Here is a 15,188-nt window from a genome sequence, read left to right as displayed (position 1 = left end):
TTGAACCTACTTCACTTTATTAGTGCGAACCTAGCTAAAAAGTCCAGCTGAATTATATCCCAGAAGCATTTTCACTGCTAACTGCTTTCATAAATTGAAGGACTTAGAGAATGTTATGCCTTTTGTAAAAAGTTCTATATTTTTCTCTTCTTTTATCAGAAAGAAATGAGCTTATTCTGCATCACCCATATAGGTTGTTCTGTTTGCGGTCTTTCTTTTCTAGCACTTGTGTTCTTTGCATGCTTGCCTGTTTTTCTTTGTGAATTCCTATTTTTGGTGGGGTAACCACCCCCGATCCCCTATCTTGTCTCTCAGAGAACCACCCTGTACTTTGGTCTTGGTGCCCCTCTTTCCTAGAGCTGCCTCCTAGGTTGAACTACTGGCCCTCACTGGGGTTGGGGGAAGTTAAATGTTCCAGGGCTGGCAGATGCACCTCCCCCTGAATAGCCCCTTCTTTGGCACTTATGGGACCTCTGGGTGCTGGCCAGCTGGACTGCTGCTCCAGTTCTCTGCCCACAGTGGCTAGAGGGAAGCCACAGAGAGTTCATGAGGAAAGTGCATAATCACAAGGCCTTACCCAGTAAGACGCCCCACATCTTCCACTCTGGTCGGCCAAGAGCCCCTTCCTTAAGACCTGCCTATCTTCTCTTAAGACCTGCCTATCTTCTGTCTCCCCAAGGATTTCTCAGTTTTATTTGCATTTTCTCAGACCCATCAGCTCCAATTTTGTTTTTGAGGCATCTCTTAGATGGAGTGTGGGAGAAGGGGGACAGCAGCTCATGCTAGTTTGCCATCTTCTTCTGAATACATGGATATTGCTATAATGTGTTTTGACTATTGGTAGAGTGTCCATTTATAATGTCAGCAGTCCTGGATTTGTCTGAAACATATTTATATAATTTATAAAATTGTGTTTCACACTGCAGGAAAAAGGTGAAAAAGAAAAAAAAAATTGTTTCAAAGATGCCCTGGGCTTCCTGGTAAAATAAGCTTTAAGCATTGATAAGAGTTTTCCAAACAAAGGAAATCAGCAAATCAGAGATATCTGCACCCCTGTGTTGACTGCAGCACTATTCACAATAGCTCAGATATAGAATCAACCTAAGTGTCCAACAAATAATGAAAAGATAAAGAAAATGAGATATATTTACATAATTGAATATTATTCTGCTATAAAAAAAAGAAATCCTGTCATTTGCAACAACATAGACGGAACTGAAGGACATGAGGTTAAGTGAAATTAGCCAGGCACAGAAAGACAACTAACTGTCCCATCTTCTTACTCATATGTGGGAGCTGAAGAAATTGATCTCACAGAGGAAATAAACAGAATAGTGGTTACCAGAGGCTGGCAAGAGTGGTGGGAAGGTGTTGGTTAATGGGTAGAACAATACAGTTAGATAGATACAGTTAGGCAGAAGGAATAAAATCTAGTGTTTGGTAGCAAAATAGGGTGACTACGGCTAATAATTTATTGTACATTTCAAAATAACTAGAAGAGAAGATTTGGAATGTTCCTAACGCAAAGAAGTGATAAATGTCTGAGGTGTTGGATATCCTAATTACCCCAATTTGATCATTACACATTGTATCCTTGTATAACATATCCCATCAATATGTACAACTATTATGTATCCATAAAAATTAAATCTCTAAAAAAGTATTCGTAAGATTTTATGTGTAATATCAGGTTTAATTTTTCTAAATGATAATTTTATCTTGGAGAGACTAGCACACTGGAAAACCCTGAAATTATACACTTAATTCATTTATATAAAATGAATAGTTTTGGGACCTTTCCCTAATATGCTATAGAAAAAATAAAAAGCAATCTGATCCTATTGCAGGGAATTGAGAAAAAAATGTATAAAAAAAATTCCTTATGCATGTTATACATTTTCTGCTAGGAAATGAGTTTTTCAAAGGCTCATGTCTGATTTAGAGAGTTTAAAATGTTTTATTTTTTTCATTACAATTTCCCCAGATCATCTGAATAAACTGTGGAACTTAACTATTAGGGGGTATTGTTTAGGGCCCCTGAAAGCACTGTTTCCTTCTTTAAGTGAAAGGCAAATAAAATGCCATTCCAGGCTTTCTGAGTTGGGAAACCTGCAGCGGCAGGAAAGCTTGTTTCCTATATTTCATTTCATTGCTAGGGACAGATGTCACACACCCCAACAATCATTCAAAATCCTGGGAATATTCTGTCACTGTCACATCACAGTTGATGGATGTAGCCCAGGGTTAAAGGGCCCAGTGCAGAGGGAGGTGCAGGTGGACCGCCCCTCTGAGGGCCACCGCCGTTGCCCTCAGCCCCACCACTGCCTCCACAGAAGCACTCACCGTGTGCTGGAATGACTAGAACTGATGAAGAACAAACACGTCCAATTTTTAGATTCCTTATAGACATGCATTTGGAAACTCCGAATATTAAAAGGCTTAAAATAAACAAATTCCATCCTCCTTTTATCAAAGGTCATTTCAATATTCTCAAAACGGATGATAAAAAAATATACTAGTATTAGATGCTGCTTATTCACATAGGAGAGGTTTTTTAGTGAGATGGTCTCTGGCTTTTAGAGAAATGGCCAAAGTAAAGAACTCATGGTTCTTATTTTAAACCTCATTTGTGGGACACTGATATGCTGGGGAAGCTGTGGTCTTTCTGATTTAGAACTAAACAAAGCCAGTGGAGTTTCCAAGACCTCTGCTCCACAGTGAGAGGATGAATCTCCTGATAAAATCTGATTCAGATTTTATTTCTGACCCTGGGGAAGTCACTGCAGAATCATGGCAGAAGATATTTTTATTCATGTTTATACTTAGATAAAATATGATGGAGTTTTGAAAGTTAAAATCCCAGAATAAGGGATTTAGTCAAAGGGTATGGTAGTTTCATTACTACTATGATTTCAAGATTTATTTCAACATATTATGTTAGAAATTTGCTGGAATAGCTGAGAAGAGCGGTATCGGTCAGGAGTCCCTTATCAAGACCCCAACTCCTCAGCCACAGGCAGGTGCTGTGGAGGTCTGTTCCAAGTACCAAATACACTTGGACCCGCGTGTCCCAAGGTCCCAAGATAATGCAAGTAAAAACATTCTGTGGGTTGGAAAATGTCAAATTCACCCATGATGTGGTTTCATTTCCTTATGTACTCACAGAGTATTCAGTGAAGAATGGAAGATAGATACGGTGAAATTATTTATTCATTCACTCTAACTTCTTTTTCCTCTTCAGAGATAACAATGACTACATTTTCCTCTGAGCACTGCCACTGCAGGACAACCTCTTCTCTTGAAGTCCTGAGCCCAGATCTAGGTCACAGTACATTACTGTCCTACGCTCACCTAAAAACAACTAATAGTATCATCCACCTCCCCTTCCTCAGGAAGCTGGGCTCTGCGTAAAGCCCAGACACCCCCTGGTTGGAACGTGAAGCTCTCTGATCAGAACATATTAGTCGCTCTGTATATATTGCTTCCAATCTAGGCCAAAGACCTTTCTTGAAGCCTTAGTCCCGTAAAAGGAAAGGAAAAGCTGAGGCCGAGTGGCAAGCAGCTCCCTTCTCAGTCTGGAACCCTGGAAAGTCTACTGGTGTTAGAATGAGGGGATGGGGTGGATGAGTGGTCTACTGCAGAATGGGCTCTGTGCCATCGATGTTCCAATACATCCATTACCATTTGGTCCTCAAAAAGCCCTGCAAGGTGACAACTATTGCATATGGAGCTACGCTTCCTCTGATCTTAAAAAGATGGTTTAACATATGCTAAATCCTAGCTAAGATTCTTTGCTCCGAGAAGTGATACAAACTTGTTTAATGTATCTAAATCTAAATACACTCTACAAATCTCTCTGGGCTATCCATCGCCCATGCTTTCATTTCTTATAGTAGCACTGGTTAGTGGCAGTTGTGGAGCTGGGCACCAGGATAGTCTTTTTAAAAGAAGCCTGGATGCAAACAAAGAGAGGGATGTGATTTGGCAGATGTTTGGTGACAGGTTGTGGCTGGCAGGAGGGTCAGTGTCCAGAGCTGAGGCATACACAATGGGAGCCCAGAGAAGGTGTGTGTGCACAGCTGGAGTCTCCTTTGCAATTGGCTTCTCCTTTGACAGTCTGCATAATGCCCGTACACGAGCTAAAAGACTTATTCTTAAAAAGTGGAATAGAAAAGCATAATAACAATGTGTTATACAAACTACCCAATGAATATTTGTAGATTAGAGTTGAAAAGATGAACGGTAAATCCTCTTTCAAAGTTTCACATGGCTATGATTTAAAAATTTTTGTATGTATGCATATCAAACTCTCTATAAAGCACCTTATATGTGGTATAAACATTAAAACTACATTCTTTAAAAGCAGATTGGCTTTTGAGCTGAAGTCCCAATGTATATTGAGTGTCTGTTGAAGAGACAACAATATTAACTTGCCTCTCTTGTGACTATCTTGTTGGAAGCTACAGCACGTAATGAGAAATGTCAAGTCCCAAGATCAATGACATTTTGGACTCTAGGGATTCCACAGGAATACCATTGATCCTTTTAAAGAACACCAGTCAGAGATGGGTTGTAATATATTGCAAAGAGAGGCTCAAGAGGATAAGCGGCCAAGTCCAAGATACCTACCTGACAAAAAATTCAATCAGCTTTTAGCACAAATTGCCTGCTCTGCTCTGCTCTCTTTCATGCAGTAGGCTGCTTCCAATTAAAGTGCGCAAATTAATTTTTATCACTTCCAAATTAGTTTCAGAATTTGTGTAAAAGTCTGTTTCGGATGAAAGCATCTGTCCTTCACATCTTTGCGATTCTGTTATCTAGTTAGGGACCTATTTAAAGTCTCCAAGATAATTTATACGTTCAAAGCCGCGAGTTTGAAAGAATAACAATGAATAATATTATAAAATACATTAATAAAGCAATGATAATTCAACTCTAACCTACACTAGGTAGACTTTGCTTATCTCTTTTATGGTCTGAGACTCCATATCTGATAGTCTGCTTACAAATATTTATTATCTTTGTGACCAATTCATCACAATGGTCAAAATGATTAGAAAAAGACTAATATTTCTGAGATGTCTGCATTCTTCACAATATATTTGACACAATAAAACCATACATACTTTCTATACCTGCCTAAAAAGATTTCACAAACATGACATTTTTTCTTCATGGAATTAATAGAGCTATCGATTACAATATAATAATGACAATGCAAGAGAAACAAATATGTTAAAGTCAGTTGAATTTTATCTTGAGAAGATTTTAGTGATATGCCTGTAAAGGTTAAATGATAAATCCTATCATTTCATGATGTTGTGATGAACAGGTGTGATTTGGCCTCGGTGACACACAAAGCAGTTCCATGTCCACACCAAGGCCAATCCCTTCATTATAACAGCTACTAGGATATTATGTTACATGCCAGGACTTGCCACGTCAAAGATTGGTTAATACATACAACCTCCAAAACCTAAGGGCATTGTGTCACACACTTTAATACAAATTTAGACATAACTAGCTTTCTGGTCTTGAGTATCAATGTATTATGAGATAGAAAACACATATGGCCTGCTTCTGTGACCTGTGAATTGGAAGCTAGAGTAGATTAAACTGGAACAGAAGAAAATCTCTTTCACATTGTGAGTTTTCTGATGGCAACAACTATGTCTATGTCAAACCACAGGCAGGGCACTGATACGGCAGTCAATTCAGTGTGTGCTGTGACTGCCTGAAAAAAGAGTGAAGAGACCGACACAGATGGTTGCCCTAGTCAGGCATATATATGCTACTAGGTTAGCTTTTTAAATAGATAAGTGGGTCACAAATCAGTCAGTCAATCAATACTAAACCTGAGATCACTTTTTTACTACTGTGATCATCCTTATGGAAAAAAGCTAAAACCAGTTTTTTTCATAATCATCAATTTGATGTAAAGTTAAGCATTTTATGAATGCTTAAAGCATGGTACAAAATATTATCGGATAACAATTCATGATTCATTTAACAAATACTTGACATCCTCAGTATATCCAAGCAGGAGAAACAGTTTGTGATTAGTATAAAAGTAGATTCTTGTAAACTCTAGAAAGTCAGAGGTTGTGACTTTGCAGCATTCCCAGCTGCTGGGATAGTACCAGGCTCACAGTAGGCACACAGTAGGCACCCAACACATACTGTTGCTTGACTAATACTTTAGGTGCTTATCTTGTTTATTCTAGAAGAGCACTTTTCCCTTTTATTAATGTACCATACTACGTATGTTCACATTAAATATCTAATAAAGTCTTGACAGGATGGATTCTATGAAAGTGGTTTAGGTTCATAATGATGACAACAGCTTTTGACTAAAAATAAATTCCTATAGATGGAGGTAATACTGAAAAATACATATTGATAATTTTGTCATAATATCTTTAAGATAATCTTGTCCTTACTTAAAACTAAAATATGATACTGCTTTTTAACAAATATAATATCCATATTTTTGTTCTTAAGAATTAAAAAAGCATTTTGTATTTACACAGCTCCTGTTGTAAGGAGCTTTAAATAATTTAAATATTATTGTATTTAACTTTTCTTGCTGACTGATGTACCAAAGCTACAATTGATAGTTAGCCATCTTTTGGTTTAAGAGATCATTAGAAAACACAGTAGTGAACATAGATAATTACTATAATTTAATATTTTTCTTTAATATTCTTTACCTCCTAGCAGTACATTATATAAAACATCTTATCTCAGCTACCAGATGGCAGCTTTTAAGAAATAAATCCCCTTTTTGGAAATAACACTTGCATGATTTCTGGGCTTCATTTTGAAGATGGTAATTAATTAGATTTAAAGCTCTATTCTGTTTCTTTTAAATTTTTTCTAACAAGTTCTAATTTTTATCAATGTATATGAAAGATACTACACAGACCTGCTGCTTAATTAAACTTTTTAAAGAAATGCTACACTATTATGGAAATAAAGACAATTTGGAAATATGTGAACATATATTTAGATAAAATATACTTGATAATGTACCATTCTTGAGAATAACAAAGCCATCGCTGGTAGGTCATATGTCTTATATACATGTACACATACGCATACATAGGCATACTAGAATTCTGTTAAAAATGAATTTTTTAAGGACATGGCTTTACAAAAGAGTAAATAGGGAGATTATCTTACTGGTATTTAGAGCATAATGTTTGTTAATAACAGAATTGGTAACTAATTATTTGAACTGGTTGGAAATCAAGCAACATTGAATATCTTTTCCCTCAAATCAAGATCACATCTTGTTCAAATTTAGAACAGAGACTCGTATGTACAATAGACACTCTCTTGTTCAGTAGCTATGCCAAGAGGCATATGCTATTTTACAACACACCTAGTTTCTTCATCCACTGTTCAACTCTAGCTACGGGCAACAGGAATAAAACTTCACATAACATTTGGACATCTAATCCAATCTTCCACTATCTTCTCATACAAATGTATTTCTCCATTCTCTCCTGTACTATGATGGGGCCTTTGTTCTTATCCATCCAAAGCCATTTCCTATTTTTGCGGTATTCCTGTCAAAATGCATAAGGGTTGGGGGGATGGAGTGGGACATGAAGGGTGGATGTGCAATTCAGTTTCCACCCCAAGCTGTCTCACAGGTTGGAACTGACCAGAGAGGCAGCAGCCAGCCACGCAATGTAACATGGCATCTTGTAGATTTCTTATCTACTCTTATAGTATTTTAGTTGTAGATGCACAGGTTTCCTGAAAAATTTTTATCTCTGTTGGGTTATAAGTATTCCCCAAATTCATGTTTCAGTTTATTTTGGAGTGCTGTGTAAGCTGTGACAATTTGAATAATCCTGGTTTGAGTACTTGCCATTATCACTTCACAGAAACCTTTCTATATTTTACAGGAAAGTCATGCATTTGAATGAACTATTGAAAGCTTAGTAATTAAAAGCAGTAATTATTTCTAGCCAATCTCTTATCCAGCTCTTCAGTCATTTAATTTATTGGAAACCTATTATGTATATTACTATGACAGGAACTGAAGATGGAAAGACAGACACTCATTATCTACTTTAGTGTTTTCTTGGGGCAGCAGTCCAACAACTAATAACTAACTTCTCTTAACATAAATAAAAGTTTCCTTGGAAAAAGAAGTTTGAGAGGCTGTGGATTAAACAAGCATCAACAAAATTATTTGTGTAAGACTTTCAGAGCTTATGTAGAAAGTTTGAGTATAAACACTGTACTCCAAAATTATTTCATGAAGGAGTCCAGCCTCTCCCAACGCTTTCTTCCTATGGGATATCTTAGGGTGCACTGTGGAATAACTATCACTTGAGGAATCCTCCCAAGCAAGGAAACTGTCTTATTCAGTTTTTGCATCTCCCACAATGCCTCATGTGAAGGGGGTACTCACTCACTGTTTGCTAAACGAATAAATGGAGACATTTACTATAGTATATATGGTAGATAGCAGTTAGTGCCCTGAATGAGACACAGGCAAAATCTTCTGAAAATTCAGAGCAGGGAGAGATTATTTTCAGCTGAAAGAAATAATATGAGGTTTAATGGATAAGGTGAAGCTGAAGAAAATTTCTGAAGGATGGGGACATTTGGCGACTGGGCTGCTGAGCAGAGGGTCTGGGTAGGGGACTGGTGAGGGGATCTGGAAGTCTCTCCATGTTGTAGGTGATAGTACTGCTCATTTTAACACTTTGAACATAGCTACGTTCCAGTACAGATTTTGGCCACTTAAGCTTTCATATTTTAAAATCCTTACACCTCAGGAAAAAACTATTAGGAAAATCAAAAAGGCAAAATATATTTAAATAAACTATAGTTTGATAGGACAAATTTGATACAAACACTCACTGCTGTTAGGGTTGTCTCCTATGATATGGTGCCGCCCACTCCAGTACCAGAGCAGCAGGGTGGCATCTCGAGATCCGGACACTATGTAGCAGTCCCCACCAATGTATGACTCAGACCTGGCCAAGCACGTGACCACATCCCAATGGCCAAATACAATCTGAGTCAATTTCCCTGCAACACAGAAATGACAGGTTTGCTTCATTTAGTCTTTTCTTCAAATGGTAATAAGTGTAACTTTATCAGATTTTTTAAAAAAATTTTACCATATTTTTAATTTTATTTTACCAGTTTTGTGAAAAGTTCATCTATAGGCTGATAAAGTTACAATGTTATTCAAATCTGGCTACAGGTTGCTTTCTCGCATTGCTTTTGAAAACTGATACAAGAATGTCACTTGAGATTTTTAAAGAAAAGACTTTATAAAATAACACAATCACGATTTTTCTCTTCAGGGTTTGGGCCAGACCAAGGGGAGTTTTAGGATCTTTTACTGCATATGAATTTGTGGGAAAGGAACAATAGCCCCATTTGTCCTATGAATTCTGGGATCATGCTAACGTTCGGAATACATGAAGTTATAGTTAGTTACTTTGCTTACAATGTGAACATTTAATTTGAATCTTGACTACTCAAGTTGGCAAATGATAAAAATGCCTACATTAAGTACGATTTCATATTCAGCTTTGGTTTTAACAATAGTCATTTCGAAGAGAATATGGTGTTTCATAGTTAGGATTACCTGTTTCTGTAGAATAAACTCTGAAGCTCTTATCCCAGAATCCACAGATAAGAATATAGCGATTATCTGCTGTTACCACAAAACAATGTGCATTGATTTGTATACTCTGGTCAACGAGGTCTGTGATCTGCCGTTTGTTTACACCTGAATTATTGGCTAAAAGTAAATGGAAAAAAGCATTTGAAGAAAGATTCCATATGAGTTTTGCCAAGCACTCAAAGAAGGAAAACAATACTTTCATGCTTCATTTATCCAGAAATAGTTTTTTTAATGGTATGAGATTATTAAGATTCTCCCTTGAGGAATATAAATTTCCTTAGCAGTAATTATTTATGAACCACATTATGTATTTTAAAATTATGCCAGAAATTTTAGTTCTCCCTCCACCAATAAAAATATGAGGAATTCAAGACAATTAATTTAAAACATAATACAATATTTTAATGCATTTAATTCTTTAGATGTTCACTATATACAAGTTCATTAGTTTATAAGAATCACATGAAAACTAAATATTGTATGAAGTATGTTATTAAGGAAGAGATATATTAATATTTGCCCCCAGTCTGTCATTTTCGGATGGTATTTATAATTCCTGTGAAAAAGGAGGGTAGAGATTTGAGCAATGGATGTTGTTACGTGGGCAGCCCCACAGGGAGCTTCAGGTCAGCAGCTTTACAGGCCTGGATTGTCAACAGACAGAAGGCCTTTCCAGAAAGGGCTAGCAGGGGAGGAGAGGAACAAAAAAGATGAGAGAGGGACTGGGGAGGAAAGAGACAGGCAAAGAATCAGTGCAGAGCCCTGGGATTGAATCTGAATAAAGTCAGGAACTCAGAGACACCATCTGATTTCCCCAGTGCCTGTCTGCATGCCAGCCTGTCCCTTACTGCGCACCATCCTTTCAGGATAAATCCCTGGGCTGAATTCTTAAACAGAAATGCAGATGTAGAAGGTAACCACCACTCTCTAACACCAGTTAAATATAAGTAATACTATCTGTAGATATCTACTAACAGTATAAAAATAATTACTAGGAAACATAAGCAATAAAAATATTATACACAAAAGTCAGTAAGGACAAGAAGACCAAGGGTCCCAGGCCACTTGAAAACTATACAATTGGTCCTTTACTAATTAGAATAGACCTATTAATTTTTCCATGGTTACACATTAGCTGTATATTTCATTGTCAATGTCTACTGGAAAGAGAAATAGCTAGACTAGACTAATAATATTCTTAATCCTAAAGCTTATAAGCTCCCAAAGACATGTAAATGGTATTTTGTGTATGGGTATAAGTAACTAATTGAAACATCTGTATCTTATCTTATTTCCAGGTTCAACGATGAAGGATGAATTTGAATCTAAGAATAAGAGGCTGGGCGTGGTGGCTCACGTCTGTAATCCCAGGACTTTGGGAGGGCCAGGCAGGCAGATCACTTAAGGTCAGAAGTTTGAGACCAGCCTGGCCAGCACAGTGAAACCCTGTCTCTACTAAAAATACAAAAATTAGACAGGCGTGGTGGTGCACGCCTGTAATCCCAGCTACTCAGGAGGCTGAGGTGGGGGAATTGGTTTAACCTGGGAGGCGGAGGTTGCAGTGGTCTGAGATTGCATCACTGCACTCCAGCCTGGGTGACATAATGAGACTCCATCTCAAAAAAAAAAAAAAAAAAAAAACCTAAGAATAAAACACCTTGACTTTAATATGTAGCTTAATAATTTTTCGTAGCATTTTCAATTTTTTTCTAATTTATCTTACTAATCATCCAGTGATATAGATAGAACAAACATTATTAAAAACTGTCTTACAGGTATGAAACCGGAAGGGCCTCGAAAGACTAAGACGCTAGCTCTGGATCAAATGGCTAATAAATATGTACACGATTATTTAAAAATATTTTGAATGTCTGCTGCAAAGAGTTATAGCTCATCAGTTTGCAATTCATATGAAACATTTGCTTTACAACATGTCAGTTTAAAAAAATTCAATGATAAAGACTGCCAGAGGTGGCCGGGCGCAGTGGCTCACGCCTGTAATCCCAGCACTTTGGGAGGCAGAGATGGGCGGATCACGAGGTCAGGAGATCGAGACCATCCTGGCTAATACGGTGAAACCCTGACTCTACTAAAAATACCAAAAATTAGCCGGGCGTGGTGGCGGGCGCCTGTAGTCCCAGCTACTCGGGAGGCTGAGGCAGGAGAATGGCGTGAACCCGGGCGGCGGAGGTTGCAGTGAGCCGAGATCGCGCCACTGCACTCCAGCCTGGGCGACAGAGCGAGACTCCGCCTCAAAAAAAAAAAAAAAAAAAAAAAAAAAGACTGCCAGAAAAGATGTTCTTCAATATTAGCTTCCTTTTTTTTTTTGAGATGGAGTCTCGCTCTGTCACCCAGGCTGGAGTGCAGTGGCGCGATCTCGGCTCACTGCAACCTCCGCCCCCCGGGTTCACGCCATTCTCCTGCCTCAGCCTCCCGAGTAGCTGGGACTACAGGCGCCCGCCACCGCGCCTGGCTAATTTTTTTATATTTTTAGTAGAGACGGGGTTTCACCGTGTTAGCCAGGATGGTCTCGATCTCCTGACCTCGTGATCCGCCCGTCTTGGACTCCCAAAGTACTGGGATTACAGGCGTGAGCCACCATGCCCGGCCCTTTTTTTTTTTTTTTTAAATTTAAGTTCTGGGGTACATGTGCACAATGTGCAGGTTTGTTACATAGGTATACATGTGCCATGTTGGTTTGCTGCACCCATCAACTTGTCATTTACATTAGGAATTTCTCCTAATGCTATTCCTCCCCCAGCCTTTAGTAATCTTTTTGAATCCTTATATTTTAAACAATACTGAGCTGTTAGAGAACACTTTAGGCTGAAAGAAAATACAGTTTGGAATTATTTGCCTTATTTATAACCAACTTAAATGACCTCCAAAAATATCAAGAAACGATTGCTTTAATACCAAAAAGTTCTTAGATGGCATATTATGATTTACACAGCTCCTTGATGATAATTTGATATTATTAGCATTTTAATCTTGTGGTAGAAAAAAATATTGTTCAACTATCTTATGAAAAATAACTATATATGAATATATGGATAGTATCCATGAAAATTTATTCTTTTTTATTAACATACCTATTAATGGATCCATTTCAATGGGAAGATGGTGGGCTTGATCCAAGGAGTATCCTGGAGCTCCTCTGAGTCCTAAAGATTAAAAAAAGAGAGAAAAACTAACAAAAAATTCTCAGAAAGAAGGGATTTCCTAATGGGTAGTGTTTTATGATGATTTTACAAAATGCATATTTGCTTAAAAATGATTTGATAAATTGTTCTGATTCAGTTATACTATGTGTCTCTGTAGACAGCCTTACAAAATAATCACCACAGGGACTTCAGGTTTCCACTTACGATGTACAAGGCTGGGAAGAGTTTTGTTTCTGTTCTAATGATGAGAAAAAGCTGGATAAATAGAAGATTGTAACATTTATTGAACCCATCAAAAAGCTAAGGTCATGAGCAATCAATGAGCCTGAAATCAATGAAAGGGCTATGCTTCCAAGCAGGGATGGGTATGAGCCTGCGCTCACCTGGGGCAGGACACAGGAAGCTGGGGCTCCCATCCAATGGGGCCTTTTTTTCAACATGTGACAAGTAAATGGAAGGTATAAAAATTGGGCCACACCTAAAATCTTAATCTCACTAAAAGCTACTTTCAGAGGATTAATGTTTAGAGCTTGATGAAGTTCATTAGTCATAGTTTTTCACACGTGATTATATAATATATACAACACTTTTGAACAATTTTAAATAAAAATTTAGTCCTTTATAGTTTTTCTCAATGCAAAACATTTCTAGAGGCTGTCTCCTGAGAATAATACAGTCATATATTTTCCTTAAGATATGTGCTGCCTATCTCTGATGGAATGGAAGTAGCGTTACCTGACGTTGATAATATCACCAATAACCTTAAAATAGGTGCACTTAGAAACTCTTAGGAGATAAAGCTAGGATACAAATCACTGTATTTTTTAGAGCAATGTAGAGGTCAGTAGAATAGAAAGATTCAGGTTACTTCGGCATGGCTCAGCTATTCAACTCTGGAGACGGGGAGTCCTCGGCTTCCTGGGAGATCTCAAGTGGTGAACTGGGCCAACTAAATCATTTGGTCACATCCACTCTGCCCTGGTTAAGCATCAATATGTCTAAATGTGTTTTGATTTGTTTATTTTGAGACAAAGTCTCACTTTGTCGTCCAGGCTGGAGTGCAGTGGCGCGATCTCAGCTCACTGCAACCTCTGCTGCCCGGGTTCAAGCGTTTCTCCTGCCTCAGCCTCCCGAGTAGCTGGGATTACAGGTGCCTGCCACTGTGCCTGGTTAATTTTTGTAGTTTTAGTAGAGACGGGGTTTCACCATCTTGGCCAGGCTGGTCTTGAACTCCTGCAATATGTCTAAATGTTTGCCACAACGTTATGTCGCTTCAAGGTGTACTGGCTGGTACTTTCAGGAATGAGTTTGGAGAACCACATGTGAAGTGTGAAATCACTGGAGAATTTAGATTTTGTCTTTTTGCAAAGATTCTAAGCTCTGCAAAAATAGAGCTGGTGCTTGTTTTGTTTATTGCTGTATATACAGTGCTTAGGAGTACTTGACATATAATAGTCAAATATTTGCTAAATAAATTACTGATATAGAGACAAGAGGACTTGAAGCCAGCATCCAGAAACCCATATTCAAACTCTCTTCTGTTTGATATAGGAAAAAAGAGGGGTGTATTTTTTTGCAGTTAGGCAATAGCAGAATAGAGTAGGAGAACCTGAATTATTGGTAGAACTGCTTCAATTTGTCAAATAGTTACTGAGTACTTGACTATGATCCAAGCATCCCATGAGGCACTAACATACAGCAGAAATGAAGGAGACAGATAGAAGTCCCTTAGTTGGATTTGACAATTATTTATTTAGTCTGCTGTTTTTTGTAGATAATGTGGGATATGAGCTAATCCCAGTACACTTTTTTACTTTAATTGTAGCTTTTAAGAAATCTTTAGTAAGTGATTTGCTCAGGCACACATACCTACTGTGTTGTGCCATCTATTCACTGCAAACAGTCGGCTGCAAGTCACTGTCACCACTGCGGGGATGGTCAAGTGGGGCAGAGTGTTGGCTGCCACATGGGTTACTGGAGAATTTGAAGGAAACTTCAGCACCATTATCACATCCTGTTGCATCTGATCTTTAAACATGAGCGGACTCTGTGGAAGGAAACACTGTTGAATAGAAAGGGAAGAGAACAGAGGAAGACAAAAGGAATAACATAGTTAGTGAAAGGTCTAGGGAGAATGAGGTTAAACAGACAAGTCTAGCACGAGCACACACAAGGAGGAAAAGCCACCTAAACTTTCATACTGGTGAATGTCTGCCCCAAATCGAGCAGCTTTGACTGGGGGATGGCACAGAGAGTAGAGAATAAGAATTCTGTGAAGGCACTGATACAGGGACACAGAATCATTAAAGACCAGCCTCAATTCAAATATCACCACAATGCAATGTGAAAAGTTAGCTCATAGA

The 15,188-nt window shown here is 38.1% G+C and overlaps 1 protein-coding gene across 12 annotated transcripts in view; it reads right to left on the bottom strand.

The window, feature by feature from the left end:
• The window catches only part of NBEA (neurobeachin), a 708,564-nt gene that overhangs the window by 8,104 nt on the left and 685,272 nt on the right, over window positions 1-15,188 (bottom strand). For 10 of the 12 annotated variants that reach the window (XM_016925167.4, XM_054664889.2, XM_054664888.2 and 7 more), the window contains 4 exons: window positions 14,695-14,887; window positions 12,754-12,825; window positions 9,623-9,778; window positions 8,884-9,054 (listed from right to left, as the gene is read on the bottom strand). In XM_016925167.4, the coding sequence (XP_016780656.1) occupies window positions 8,884-9,054; window positions 9,623-9,778; window positions 12,754-12,825; window positions 14,695-14,887 (592 nt within the window). The remainder of the gene's footprint in view (window positions 1-8,883; window positions 9,055-9,622; window positions 9,779-12,753; window positions 12,826-14,694; window positions 14,888-15,188) is intronic. The other 2 variants (XM_054664886.2, XM_054664891.2) reach the window with 1 other exon arrangement.

This window comes from Pan troglodytes, chromosome 14 (assembly GCF_028858775.2).
Source record: "Pan troglodytes isolate AG18354 chromosome 14, NHGRI_mPanTro3-v2.0_pri, whole genome shotgun sequence".
NCBI lineage: Eukaryota > Metazoa > Chordata > Mammalia > Primates > Hominidae > Pan > Pan troglodytes.
This window is presented reverse-complemented; position numbering and strand designations above follow the sequence as displayed.